At 47.4% G+C, this 14749-nt stretch overlaps 1 protein-coding gene across 1 annotated transcript in view; it reads right to left on the minus strand.

Annotated features, from left to right (window-relative positions):
- The window catches only part of MAML3 (mastermind like transcriptional coactivator 3), a 247577-nt gene that overhangs the window by 6324 nt on the left and 226504 nt on the right, over positions 1-14749 (minus strand). The window contains exons 3-4 of the mRNA XM_051618688.1: positions 3513-3752; positions 1499-1586 (exon numbers count right to left, since the gene is read on the minus strand). Of these exons, the coding sequence (XP_051474648.1) occupies positions 1499-1586; positions 3513-3752 (328 nt within the window). The remainder of the gene's footprint in view (positions 1-1498; positions 1587-3512; positions 3753-14749) is intronic.

Raw genomic sequence — 14749 nt, forward strand, 5'->3', positions numbered from 1 at the left:
AGAGAGACCATCTGGATCCCACTTGCACAGGGCAAATGTAGCACAACTTCTGCTTTATCTATGTTATCAATTAAACTGTTTTCTTAATGACTGGCACTGAGGTCTCCTTGAGTCTTTTTAATTTAGTTCACCTCCCTCTTCCACAATTAGAAGCTGTCTCTTTTTGCTACAATTTCAGCAAGTGCTTAAGTGTGCAGATGATAAAACCTAATGCATTTTTAGCTATTTTTAATTGGAAACAGCAGTTGAAAACTTTCAAAGGAGTCACTGCCAGCATGTGGTTCACACACTACTGGTGCAAACTCCTGTACTTGGTATAAGAGGAAAGAGTTCAGACAAGATGCAGTTAAAAGAGAGACGCAACAGATTTTAGGATTTTGGGCCACCTTCTGGTCTCACACATGACCTACTGCAGTTGATTACATTCCTGTGACTAAACAGGAAAACTGGTGAAATTTTTATATTTAAATTACCTCATTTATGAAAATTAATTCCTAGCTCTGTCAGATTAGCCTCAACTCTCTTCTGCATTTATTTTAAATAATACATATGAAGGCAAGGTTTCAAAAAAGCATTAATGTAGAAGGATTTTACATGTGCATCTCATGGAGGTGCACACACATATAATTTGATTTTGCAAATGAGTTATTGGGAAAATTATCATTTCATATAGAATTTATGCTGCCAAAGATACGAATGAGCAGGAAATTACAGAAGGAGCCACTCTGATAGATACGAGCAGAAGATCTGACTGCTTGTTCAATTCCTGAGCACAAGAACTGCAATACAGTTGCCTCCCTTGATTTCTGTTGCAGCTACACGACACTATCACAAATATACAGCACAAGTGTATGTTCATTTCATGTCTACTTAGAATCCATGGTTAGTGAAGACATTTAGCTGATGCTTTGCATGTAAAAAGTTCAGAATTAACTTGTTTTCCTAAGCCGAAATGATTGTCCTTACATTCTCCAGTTATATGTGAGCTCATTGAAACAATATTTGCTTTTTTTGAGAACATTAAAAGATCTCTGTTTCATCTCAGATATTTCACTGTGTTTCCCATACCTGACATTTATCAGACACTTCTCCAGATAAGGATGGCCTCTCTGAAATTCCCTGCTCTACAAATTAGGTAAAGTGGGGAATAAAGAGGAGTAAAACTGAGATACAGTGAGAGAGACTGGCTGACAAAAAAGGCACAATGAGAGTGAATGCAAACAAGATAAATCCATAGACTCCAGATGTCAAGGAGGCAAAACTAGTGTAAAATAAAAAAATGCAGCTTTCACTGAGGGGAGCAGAAAGGAAATTAGAAACTTAACTAAATACACAAGCCTGTGCATTCCCCTTTGGTAAAATACATGGTATGTGCAAGTGTGCAACAGCCAGAGTTCCTATTCTGGCACACCGCTTAACCCCTTAATGCATGAACTTTCATGTGCCTGCTACAGGGGCATACGTTGAGTCAATATAGGAAGAAAAATTTGACTTTTACCTTGGAACTGATTGACCTGTTGCACCGGATACGGGCTCCGCTGTTGCTGCAGATGCTGCCGAGGCAAATGTGACTGCTGCTGCAACTGCTGAAAAAGAGTAAGGGAAAGAAAGCAGAAGAGAAAAAGATGATTAATTAATTAGTAAGCTGAGAAAACAGCTGGTGGCAAAAGTACTGCAGCAGAACTGCAGTGTTTCTTATCTAGCAAGCTGTTCTGGAGAGACAGAGTCATTTGAAGAGTCCTCCTGAGAGCACTTGGGCTACTCGGCACACAGACTCCTTTTGGTTCAAAAAGGACTTAGCACTGAGGCTAACAGCTTCTCTTCTTACTTACAACCACTTCATCTCGACCTCTACAGCGCAAACTTAACTGTCTTCAGGCTGAAAGGAGGGGGAGGGATATGAAATCACTTCACTCACTTAGCTCTACCACCCTTCCTTCCCCCAGCCAGGCCAAGGTCTAGAGGTTTGTGTTCCTGGCACAAGACTTCCCTCCACCTCTGCAATCAAAGTGCTGGGCTGCAAGGACTGCTGCTTCCTGACCTGAGCACAGCAGCCTGGGACCATTCTCCAGCCAAAGCAGGAATGGCTGCTCAGACACATTTCCTCTTGTGCTCCAATAAAGTATTTGAGTATTTGGAGAGCAGGTGATTGCAAAATGCCTCCCTCCCTTGATCCAGCCCACACTGCTCATCTGTGGTTATTTTCTGTTAATACTCAGGCATCAAAAAAGGAATCAAGGGCTGCTTACAAAAACAAAGTGTGTGTTTACAAGAGCTTTCAAGGCCTAGGGTATACTTGACCAAGCAATTACTAAAAGGACATGTCTTAGTGCTTCATCTGAAGCTGTAAAAATGCTGTGTCCAAAACCAATAATGTGTAAAGAAGGTAAGACAATGGCAAAGGTAGGAAAAAAGGAAGTACTAATCCCTATGTTCATAAATTTCTGTTATAAACTATCAAAAAATAAAGGGAACCTTGTTAGGCACATAGCACTGCACTTGTTCACCTCTGAACCAATTTATGCATCTTTACCCTTCAGATTTCTCGGAGCATCCTCCCTGTCCATTGCAGGTACATTTTTCCAGTTCTCAAGAGGACCATGAGGAGAGAGGAAGGCTATTAGTATTTCTGTGGTTATACAACATGCACAAGTTCCAACTCAAATTAAAGCAGAGCCCAGGTCTTACACTGTATTTCTTCAGCAAGAGAGCTGAAGCAAGCACTGACCCATTAGAACATGTTCAAGATAGCCTTGCAGGACTGCAAGTCTCAGCTTGGGTAGAAGCTCACAGGAGCTGAACAGTGTGACTTTCCACTGACTTTCTCCTGGGTTGCTTTTAAACTACAGCTGAGTTAAACATGCATAAAAATCAGCATTCAGCCCGGGTAATTTAACATCGATATTGGGAAGCCCAGTGACAGGCACCGGTGCAGCAGTTCCACACTGCTGCTCCAAGAGGTGCTTTTACTGTTCTCCCACTTCAGCTTCTCGTTCCCCCCTTGATTCTGCCTCTCCTTTGTGCCAACAAAATTGCTCATACTGGTAAGTGTTAAATCAGATTAAGGAACTGATCTGGGTAAATACTAACTTTTTTCTTTTGTAGGTTACTTCTAACCCACACCAATTCTTTGTCCCAGATCACTGCACAGCTGTACACTGCTTTTGCCAGTGCAAGACCAGTCAGAGGTAGAGGAGAGGACCTGTAACCGTAGCAGAGTCTGCTTCTGCCAGAGTAAACGCACTGTGAGATACCAGGTTAAGAGCAAAGTGTCTAAAATCCCATGTGACTGTCAAGCCCGCTGCTGGGAACAAGGGTAATATTTTCCAAGCTAATGGTAGGACTGAGACAGCTGCCTCTTCTTTGATAACCATGGCTGAAATACCACGAGGCAAGCCATGGGGAGAGCAGTACCAAACATAGAAAGAAGAGCTAGTGTTGCTCTCTCTCTCTAGCACTCCTGCTCCCAAACCCGTGTCTACCACAGTGACTGAGACAAGCAGATACTGTACCTGCTCTGCTAGGATCTGCTGCTGCTGCCTTTGCTCTCGTAGAAACTGCTGCTTCTGCTGCTCTATCACGTGGAGCTGGGCTCTCTGCTCAATCAGCATCTGCTTCATGATGGCTGCTTGAGGTTGGTTTCCCAGGAAGGGACCACCAGAGCTTGTGCCTGTGACAACGCCGCTGGAGCCCGCTGGCACAGAAGGCTGCATAGGCCCGGTGGCCCGGGACAATCCCACTTGATGCTGTTCCTGGGCAAAGGCAGAGAGAAGGCCATGTTACTCAGGGCGCTCCATGGACAAGCAAAATTACAGTTCACTGACAAGAAGCACTGTCTGTGGGTGAAAACTTGAGCTAGAAGAAAGTAAGGGTTCTTGGAAAGAGGCTTGTGACCAAGCCATGGGCAGTTTCGCACAGGGAGCAGGTGGCAGGTTCCTCTTCTCTCCTGGAGTTCAAAGCTCCCCTCAGATAAAGCAAGAACACTTTACAATTCACTGATAATAGAATAATAAAGTTGTGTACTAGGTTTATTTCCGTTCAGGATATGTCACTTGAGAGTCATGTTTTTCTGAACTTTTTCTCCCTCATCACGGAGACAAGTCTATTTTCTCTCCCTTTCCATTTCCCTTTCTCCACAACAGCAGTTTCACGCAGTCGTTTGGATTGCGGAGCCCAGGTTTGAGGTGCACACGACAAACAGTGGGAGTTGGCAGCACTGATTTCCCCCTACATTGCACCAGAATCTCAAGATTTCATAGACTCCTAGAATCGTTTTGGCTGGAAAAGACCCTTAAGATCTTCAAGCCCAATTACATTTAACCACACAAACCGTTCATTTTAGATTCCCGTCTCTCGGCAATGGACCAAAAGCAGGCAGCTGAAGGGGGCAGAGGCTGCGTGAGGACACAGACACCTCCTCAAGCCACCCTGCCTTCTCTTGACGCTTCTAATCCAATTTGCTGCCTTTTAAGCGCTGGGAAACGGCAGCGCTGGAAGGCCAGGGGGGAAATCTCAACCCCCTCCTCCTCCTCCCCCCGCCAGGCGCCAGCCGGGGCTGCCGAGGGGCCCGGTGGAGCCCCCGGCGCGGAGCGGAGCGGAGCGGAGCGGGGTCTCGCCCCGCCCCGCCGCGGGAGCTGCAGCCCCGGCGCCGCCGCCCGCCGGCAGGTGTCGCTGCCCGCCCGCCGCCCGGCCCGGGGGTCCGGCCCGGGGGTCCGGCCCGTCGCCGCGGCTCGCCCGGGCTGGCTTCCCCTGAAGAGAAGAAAGCGGGCAGGAGCTGATCCGCAGGCCGGGCCCACCTCTTCTCCAGGACTGGGAAAGCCACTAGCCTGTACGGCGTGTGGTGATCCCCGTGCTCTTCACCTCTGCCGGCCCCAGCCAGCCCGGGTGAGCGCTGCAGAGCCCTGCTTGCTCGGCAGCACCTGCCTCAACGTTTGCTCATTAGAACCCCTTTAATTGTTTTACAGAGACGGGTACTCATTCAAAAGCACTGGTTCGATGAGAAGGACCTATATCACTTCGTGGTCCTTTGTGCAAAGCATGACAAGGTGAGGTTTAGATTCATCTGCTTCATGTAGTTACGTCAACGGCCGTGGTCTTGGGGACACACAGAAAAGTAATCTTACAACACCCAGCCCAGCCCACGAAAGGGCTAAAATCAATGCTTGAGTGCAGCTTGGGAATTTAGGCTCAGCCCTTCTGCATGAAGGTCAGGTTTTCAAGGACGCTTCTGAGGAAACAACAAGAAAATGCAATTTGTCCACACCTCTACTTCGCAGAGATATTCCCTGAAGGGCTCCGCTGAAAGGCAGCTCTCTGATACTTAGGTTCTTTCTCTTTTTAACACCTGCCCTGGAAAGTTTACTTCCAGCTCCTCTTTCCACTTCTCCCCATGTCCCCATCTCATACTGCACTTCACGACCTGGCCAAACGCCGCCCCTGCAGCACAGTGAGGGCTGCAGCCCCTGCAGGGGCTTCCACGGCGGGGCAGGGAAACACACCCAGCATGGATCCCCCACCCAGCCCCTTCACCCACCCCGTCACTGCGCTTCCTTTGCTTGGAAAGGGGTAGACAGACATCAGCTCCCTCCAGCAGAGCTGATGGCAAAGGCTTTTTCCTACCACCCCTTGGCCCTCCCCCTACTTCTGATGAAGTCATCAGGCTACAGATTGCATAACCGATGCACAGGACTATCTTGTGTTATACTGGGAGATGGGCCAACTGCTTCCATTTATAGACAAAAGCAACACCACGCTGCCAAATAATGGAGCCTTTGCTGCAGCTACTAGAAGGAAAAGGAGGGGGGGGGGGGGGAAAACTTGAGAGCCAAAGGGCATGCTGTGATGTGACATCAGCAGGAGCTTCCTCCACGGAGCCACAGTACACAGCTGCCTTTGGGGCTGCAGCCCAAGTCCTCACTGAACTGCCTTCAAAACATTCTCATTACAGAACTACTGTCCTGGCTCTGGTGCACGCACAGCTATGGCTGAGGGACGCGTTCACCCCATGGTAATGCTGCAGAAGGCACTCTGTTTTGTATTGTATTACCTTATAAGTTAATTCCAGAGTTTAAAAAGGAAGAAAGCACTGAAAGGAGCTCTGCCAGCTGACATGAGCCCCGTGCACTATGCAGCAGCTGGAGGAAGTACAAAGATTAGCACAAAGGTGTTACTTCCAGTGTTGTGTGTTTAGTCATTTCAAGGTACCAGAGTTTACCTACTCATAGCGAAAACTTCCTGTTTCCAGTTTTCATAACAGGTTTAAAGCCAGGCCTTCCTCATCAAGCTGGAACACCACCCTTCCACCCGGAATATTTCTTCTCCTTTCCATTTTTTTTGGCAAAAGCTCTAAACAACCAATGACGAAAGGCCCCACTGACATCACCGGGAGCAGCCCTGGGTTGCGTGTCCCTAAAACAGGAGCACAGCCCAGGCAAAAGGTCTCTGCTGACAGGAAAATGCTCCCAAGTGCCTGGGAGCAGAGCTGTTTACCAAGAGCACTTCTGCTGCTATTAACCTCCAAGATGAGGTTGGGTTGTACAGCCCTGCCCAGCCCTGGCAGCAGTTTGGTGCCACCTGGGCTTCTGGGTGGCTTCAGCTACCCAGCCATGGGTGTGCACACCCAGCCTCCTTCCACTGTTCCTGCTGGAGGTCAGGCATGGAGGTGAAACCTGGAAGTGGAAACTGGTGATGACAGACGCAACACTAGGCTCTACGCAGCTGCCTCTTACATACCATGCCTGCTCCAGGCCCAGATGGAGCCTTACCACAGGAGCTGAACACTGATTCAAGCAACTCAGGCTAAGTGCAGCACTTAAGCAGTTACAGAGCTTCAAACCCAAACTAATCCAAGCTTCATTGTGACTTGGGATTTTCACTTTGGTTATTGTCAGCAACACCCAAAGCCCCTCTGTGCTACTCACAGACTGCAAACTGCTCCCTCCTGATCATGGTGGCTCGTGCCGGGACAGGGAAGCTTTGCGGAGAAGTCCTCACCAATGGGCAGGCGAAGCCAAGAGGCTGATTACACGAGGGTGGATGGTGCCAAGGCCTCTTCTCCTGGCTCAGCTGTGCTGCAGAGCGAGCTCGAACACAGGCTCTGACCCTGCTGGGACCCCTCCTGTCTCTGCATCCTCAGCCACCTGCTTTTAAAGCAGCCCAGGGGCAGAATCAAGTGCTTGGCCCCTGGACACAAAATCAGGTATTGAAAGAGCCACGCTGCCATTCACGGAGCCAAAAAAAGAGCCACAATTTCCAAATGGTCAGCACAGCACATCTGGACAGGTTTTCACGGTTGCAGAGCACCCACTAAGATGAACTTTAGTAGGGATCTGACTGCTTATTTAACACCTACATGGGAGTTGCCCTCTACCGATAATCTGATCCTTAGTTAAGTAAGAGGAGCATAAATCCTGTGTCTACCCCACTGTATTTCCAGGGATCTCCTACAGTGAGAGGATCCTCCACAGGAGTTCAGGGGTGATATGTACACATATATGTACAGTTATGCACATTAAACATAAGTGACTTCAAAACCAGAACAAACAGGAGTGGAAAAGATACTTTCCTCTTTGTCTTAAATCTTACAACGCAGTGATTGATTCCTTCCTTGTCATTCACTCTCCCAACTACAGCTAAAAGCAATCACACAATTTTCTTTCAGAACAAGCAGAACGACCACCAGCTGATGCCCCGAGAGCCAGGCAGCTGGGTGTGGGTAAGCACAGGCAGGGACTGGCCAACCCTACTCATTGATGATCAGAGAGCCCTTGGACATGGTGAGCTGGCTCTGCTTCTGCTGAAGGCCAGGAGTGCAGAGCAGGACCCCAGGGAAAAGGGGGCTGTTCCAGGCAACTGCTGACAGAAATCGATGGAGGATGGGTATTTCACATCTGGGAACAAAGTGTTTCCCAAAAAGCTGAGGAAAGCAGAGGCTTGAAAGCAGAGTCTTAATGTGCAAAGTGGACAATCAGACACAAGCTCGCTGAGCTGTGCTATGGTATGTGAACTCATGCAATCCTTGAATATACAAAGAGCAGAAGAGCAAACAGAAGCCAGGAGGTGGCTTATCCTGCAGGTTGCATTAGAAGAAGAATACTAGAAAAATGTATACAATCAGATAGCTACATTTTAGAGTCAGAGCAGAAAAAAAGTCACAAAAATGATTTGAGGCAGAAAGTCTCTGCCAGCGAGTGACTTAAAGAGCTCAATCCATTTAGCTTACCACAAAGAAAACTGAGAGATGCTTTGACCATGGTGTATAAAAATACCTTGTCGAGGGAGGAAATCCTTTAAAAAGGTCTTTATCCAGTGAAAAAGGCAAAACCAGATACAAGGGCTGGAAGCAGAAGACAGATTCAAATCAGAAAGAATCAGATTTTTACACTGTGATTTCATCACCCACCAGAAACGGCAGGTCTCCACACTTGGATGTCTTCAAGGATGACAGCCTGTCTGGATAAACACAACTTAGTGGTGTGCTTTAGTGGCCTGTGATGGAGAAGACAGAAAAGCACTGTCTGCCCTTACCTCTGCACAGCTCTAAGCACCTGCAGAGGCAACGGCTGGTGCTAGGCTGAAAGGCACAGCCCTTCATCCTGGGGTTCTTAGGTATTGTATGTATATATGTTAAAAAAGAGGGTTTTCAGCCTAGTACTGGGATTAAAAATATTACTCCATTTCCATATACTGTGACACAGTAAAACATCATCTCTACCCAGTGTTTTCAGAGCAGCCTGAAAGCATGTTCCTATATTCCCCCCGAAATCTCCCTATTAAATTCCATGTAAAGTTGCTACTTACTGTGTCTGGCAGGGATCTTAATCCCTCTCTCTAAATCAGGCTGCCCAAAGCAAAGCTACCTTTCGCAGAATGGTACCATCTGACAAACTAAAGGAATTTCAAATCCATTCATTTCAGACTTTTTTTTTTTGCCTTGAAAGAGCCAGCCTACAGGAGGAAAGGATTGAATATTCCAGTTTACAATTCCCAACTCTGGCAGCAGGCTCTGCAGAGCTGATTGCTTCACCCATTTCCTGTCTTCCAGTCTCAGGGAGGGGCTACAAACCTCTCCACTCTCCCTGGCCCCCTGTTGCCATGGTCTTTCATACAGTATCTGAGTGAACACGATCCCTCTGACGGTTGACACCAGACCTCTGCATGCAGCCAATTTGTTTCCCTTTCACCTCCCTTCGCCTGCATCTGTCCTCCCTGTGTTTTCGATACAGTTTATTCTTTCCACAGAACTAACAGGATCTTTCAGACTATTACTTCTGTGTATTTTTGTTTGTCCATCAGAGGGACTAACTTCCTCATTTCTGGTAACAAAGTAGATTAAAATGAGCAACTATTTTTTTAAATACTGTTTAAGAACTAAAGCCATCAGAAGTTTGTCTCAAAGGCTGGGTGGCAGAAGGGGTCATCGTTTTACCGGCTGGCACCAGCAGCTCTGCCTTCCCATGCACCCTCTTCTGCTTCAGCACAGTGGTCTGACTCCACAAATTCTGAGCAGTGCTGCTGGGATTCAGAAATGCAGCGTTTCACCAGACTGCTACTGAACTTCAACCAGCATAATTAAAACAGGCTCATTTCCTCTTTTACCAGTAACAACGCTGGCTTCTTTCTCCCCTCCCCCAAGGAAGAAACCTTTGCAGGGCAAGATCACTCCTGCCTTCCAGTTTTGTTTATCCTTAGTATCACCAGCTAGTTCCAAGGTATGGAGCATAACTATATAATGGTTGGGTTTGTGCACTGATGAAGAACAGTTAATTTATCTTAACTAGTTTCCTTGTAATTGCATTTTTTATTGGTCTTATTATTTTTAGGAGAAAAAAACGGATCAGCCCAAATTAAACCCAGATAGCCTCTTTAAATACATCTCTTAAAGGCAGAAATAAGTATACAAATAGAAAAAATATTTGTTGAGTGTAAAATTAAGATGAGCTCTTCTTACTTGGTTTAATGAGTTAAAAGTCCTTGCCCAAGCAGAGCCTCTTGCAAGGCTAAAGTTACCACCATAGCTGGTGACCCATGGAATGTGAACCTTTCGGCCCTGGGCAGTCCCCATAGATATGCCCATACACTGTGCACAGCAAGGGCCAGTGACTGTGCTACTAGCTGGCCCGGAGGAGCTGAGCAGGCACAGAGCCCCTGTGACTCTGGCAGGCCTGTGAGGCAGCCCAGGGCTGCTTCTCATGCTGCCACCCAGCCCCTGTGACAGGAATGAATTCGCCTGCTCTCCAGTCTCACCTGATCTTGAGCCGTTTGCACCAGTGTTCATGCTCCAATGAAACAGTATTTTACATACTTTTCTCGCAGGAGTGAACTAATGCAGTTAATCAAGCCATTAATTTGACCTGTGGAGGGAATGGCTGCACAGACAAGTTTCTGTGAGGCAGGCCTGGGTGTGGTTTTACAGCGCATCGGTTACTCAGAGGTTACTCCCACATACCGCTCCCAGCCCGCTGGAGTACGGAGCAGCTCTCCTGTCCCTGAAGAGCAGCCACCTGGCATCAGTGTCTTGGTGCAAGAGGTCTGGGGGGGCTGCCAGCGTGCCTGGCAAAGCCAGCCCCTACCTGGCCTCTTGGCACTGTCTCTGCAGCTGTGCTCTCCGGCGCCTGCCCGCAGCCACAGCACTGGCTTCTGAGCTCCGGCCCCCGAGCAGGGCTGGCAGCAGGCAGGGAAGGAGGGCGAGGATTTGAAGAAACACCAAGTGCCCAACCTTGTATTTTATGCACATTATGAGGGCTGTAATTACTCTCCCCAAAGACTGCTGCGTGAAGCTGTGCCATCATGGCACTTCACTGCACGCCCTACCACTCTGAAAGCAAGCAGCGACTTTTGGGCAGCAAAAGGCAGGAGGAGGGAGTTGAAAAGCCAGCCCACACAATAGCTTTTCCACAACCTGTTCCCACTGCCTTCTACCGTGGGCATAGCTGAAGACTTTCAAAGGTGCAAATCAGGCCACTCCAGAAGATCTGCCACTGCCCTCTCGGCATCTTGTCAAATTTCCTGAGGCTTCAGAAACTGGTCTGCGAGCAAAGTGCAGAACTGAGCTTGCAGAGGTGCCTGGACCCCGAAGTCAGTGCCTGTTAGAACTTCTGCTGCTAAAGGTTTTAGCTTTAATCAATGCCCTGCTAGAGTCCATCCTGGAGCAGGAGGGAGGAAAGCTAATGTGAAACGTAAGGACAATCACAGCTAGAGAGCCCCTGGGAAGGGGGAGAGAAGAAAAATGGAAGATGAAAGCAGGCAAATGGTTTAAACAAACTGTCACACAGGGCCAATGAAAAGGGGGAACGGAGGGAAAATGCCACAATAAAAATAAATGCTATAAGAGAAAGAAAAGCTTCTAACACACACAGGGAAAAATGTGGGACCTGGAAAAAGCAGAAATATGAGGAAAAGATGCTCTAATGGAGCTCTCTAGCAGCAAACACTAACCCATTACCAGGCAGTCCCTTTCCTTCTAATGGCCCAAGCCTGTACCACATTATCACTTTGGACCCCATGGAGCTTGCCGGTTGTTGAGGTATTTCACGGAGCCTGGCTCTAGCCCACGCCTGGCAGAAGCTGCCTGAAGTCTCCTGTGGACAACTGCAGAGTTGTTTTTTTTTAACTCTAGGTGAAATGTTGTCAAGTTTCCCCTTGGTTGTTTTGTTTAAGCATAAACAAAAGGTATTTTTCACACTTAAGGGCGTTTTTCAGATCCTTTCCTCTGTGCTGTGATAAATTAAATCCCTTTCATTTTTAGAAATTCAAACTTGGCACTTGTGTTGCTCCTCAGCAAGCAGCATGTAATTTGCCAAGCCTGAAGGAATCCTGGCTGAGAAATAAACACAGTGGGCCATATGCTCTCCTTCCATATGCAGAAGGCACCTTACCTCAAAACCTAGGAAGAAGCTGCAATTGCCCCATGTCATTGCTTCTGCCAAGGCAAAAAAATAATAAAAAAGAGCAAGCACAGAAAAATGTAGAACAATTATTTGGGGCTCTCCATAAAGCAGCCCTCTTTCTGTATGCCTTCAGGGACTTCTCCTGCACTCTCACCGACTCTATTGCTAGCTTCTGGTCTGGCAGAAATGCTGTGAGTGGTCAGGGAGCGTGTCTGCCGCATCTCTGCTGCTCACAGTAAAGCTGCGTTACCTTTCTCGGTATTTCCTGGCACAACTTGCTTTGCAAGTGAACAATCTGCAGAGCACCACTGGTCCTCTATTACTGCTCTTTTCTAGCTCATTCACATCATGCCCTCATGGGAGGACGATCATACAGCAGAAGGACTCTGGTGAAATGAGGACTACTTTATGCTCCATGCCCATAAGAAAACCAGGGGGAGAACACGCACATACATTACCTCAGTTTTCTGGTGGGCTCTGGCCAATGCTGAGTGTGACTGATGCAAGCACCAAAGCAGACACATTGGTCATCTGTAAAATGGTCATCTGTACAAGTTCATGCATAAATTCCATGATCGTCCTGTCCGACTCCAAAAAGTTGGAATAACTCCCTTGTCTTTGGTTACAGGTGCTTGTCTCTGCAGGTGATATTTCAGTCTAAAATCAAGAGCCAAGTGTGTCCAAAAGGTAGCTAGCAAGACCAAGGGACGTGGTCTTCTGCTGCAGCTGTCTAGCAAAAAGCACATCATCTTTGCTGCCATTTCAAGTATCCGGCTGCTGATAAGCTGAGGTGGCTGGGATGGCACAGCAGGTCTATGATTTCACGAGCTAGTTCTTTTAACATTCTTGAATCCAGGCTACTCAGATCACCGAGTTCCAGTACTTGAAAAGCTTTTGATTTTTCTTCCACCTTGGATATGATCTTTGTGTTTCCATTAGCCACCTGGCCTTCATGTTGACGTTCAATCTTACTAGCTCTAGTGAAAACTGAGACAAGATATTCTGATTTGGGCTACGCCTAGGTTGTCTTTAACCTTGACATGCTCTTCACTGTGTGGTTCTCCCCTTCTCTCTGAGATCTCCTTTATTTAGATAAGTAAAGAAAACTCCACTATTGAATTAATTTATTTTGCAAGGCCTAATCCAGCTTGGCTTTTGGCAGTATGGACTTTATCCCTGGACTACCAGGTCTCTAAGGCAGAGCCCTTATTCACACCTTCTGCGGCTTTCTGGATACATCTTGATACATCTTCTGAGACAACTGCTTATCTCTTATGCTTTAAACCTCCACACCATGAATGCTTTCCTGCCTCCTTCTATCCTGCCACCTTTCTAATGCACACTCATATTTGCTAGCTTAACTAGCCCTCATAGATGCAATCCCAGCTGCCTCTTTGCAGCCTCTGACTCACTCCTCAAGCCCTGCCTTCACCAGACAGGCTTTTGCACAAGAGTGTGCTGATCTCTCCCATGAAAGACTTAACAAAGCATGATATGATCTACATCTCCCCCTATTTGCTTTCCTTCACCTCCTGCCCAGCTCTCCCCTCCTGGTCACAGAGGTGGTAGCCTCATCACCAGTCCCCAGCCCTTCTGCTTGTCTAGACAACACCACTGCATCCTGTTTTCTCCTGTTTCTTGCCCTCACCTGCCTCCTTCTTCCTTATATCACGCTCTCCTCTCGGTCCATTTCCTCACAGTACAAGCATTATTTATCTTCATGCTTAAAAAAAAAAAATAATCCAAACAACCCTTGACTCCAAGTGACTCTCCAGCTCTCACTCTCTTCTCACTGTCATCTCTAAGCTTATTGAGTGTGCTGCCTATGATTTATGTGATTTATATTGAATTTAGTCTCCATCTCCAACGCAGATTCTTTTCCAAACAGGCTTTCACTTCTCGCTTGTCGCAGAAACCAATATCTCAGAGTCTCTAATACCTTTTGTGTGGCTGCAGCTCTGCACCATTATGCCAGGCTGGCTGCCATAGCCTGTCAGCTCCTTCCAGCACTGCTGACCATGCTCCACTGGAAATCTGATCCTCCTTTCCCAGTGCATCTACTTGACTCCAACACCTTCAGTTGTTTGCACAGTGTTACTCAGACTAGTTCGTCACTACTCACCCTCCCACTCACCCCCATTTTGTGGGTCTGTGTCCTCATGCCTCTTCTCCTTTCTTTCTCACCTGTATCTCTCAGCAAACTCACTCTGTAGACACACTCAAGGGCCACCAGCCACTCACAGACTCACCTCTCTGTCCCTGGCCCAGTTCCCATCTGTTCCAACTAAATTCACACCATGCCTCTGGGATAATCTTGTGGATATCTGTCAGCTCAAGCTCAAAGTAGGCTCTCATCCTACTCCCTAGGTCTCCTCTCCTCTCTGTTTCTTCAGTCCCTGTGGACACCACCATCACTTGCCTGTCACTCAGTCCATAACCTGGTTGTCATCTTTGCCTCAAACCTCCCTACAGAGTCCCATAGCCAGGCTTTCATCGCCTCCCACCCTGATGGTTGCATTCTTCTGCTGCTTGCAGGCAGGCAGAGTGCTGCTGCCCAGGTTATTTTCTTTACCTGTCATCTTGACTGTGCCATTTATCTCTTTGCAGCCCTCTCTTGGCTTCTTCTTCTTTTGGATTTCAGCCCCCTCCCTTGCTCTCAAATCCAGCTGCAGCACATGCTGCCTCATGCATCATCTCTCATACAGTGCTGAGACTTTCCATTACCTCATCATTCTTAGCTTTTTTCCACATTACATTTTAGATAGAACAACCTTCACTCTTCCCACCCTGCTGGACTTCATTTTTGGGAGGAGACTGTCAATATCATACAAATCTGACCCTAAATTCTGCTCCCAGTATTG

The sequence above is a fragment of the Apus apus genome, chromosome 4 (assembly GCF_020740795.1).
Source record: "Apus apus isolate bApuApu2 chromosome 4, bApuApu2.pri.cur, whole genome shotgun sequence".
NCBI classification, from domain to species: Eukaryota; Metazoa; Chordata; class Aves; order Apodiformes; family Apodidae; genus Apus; species Apus apus.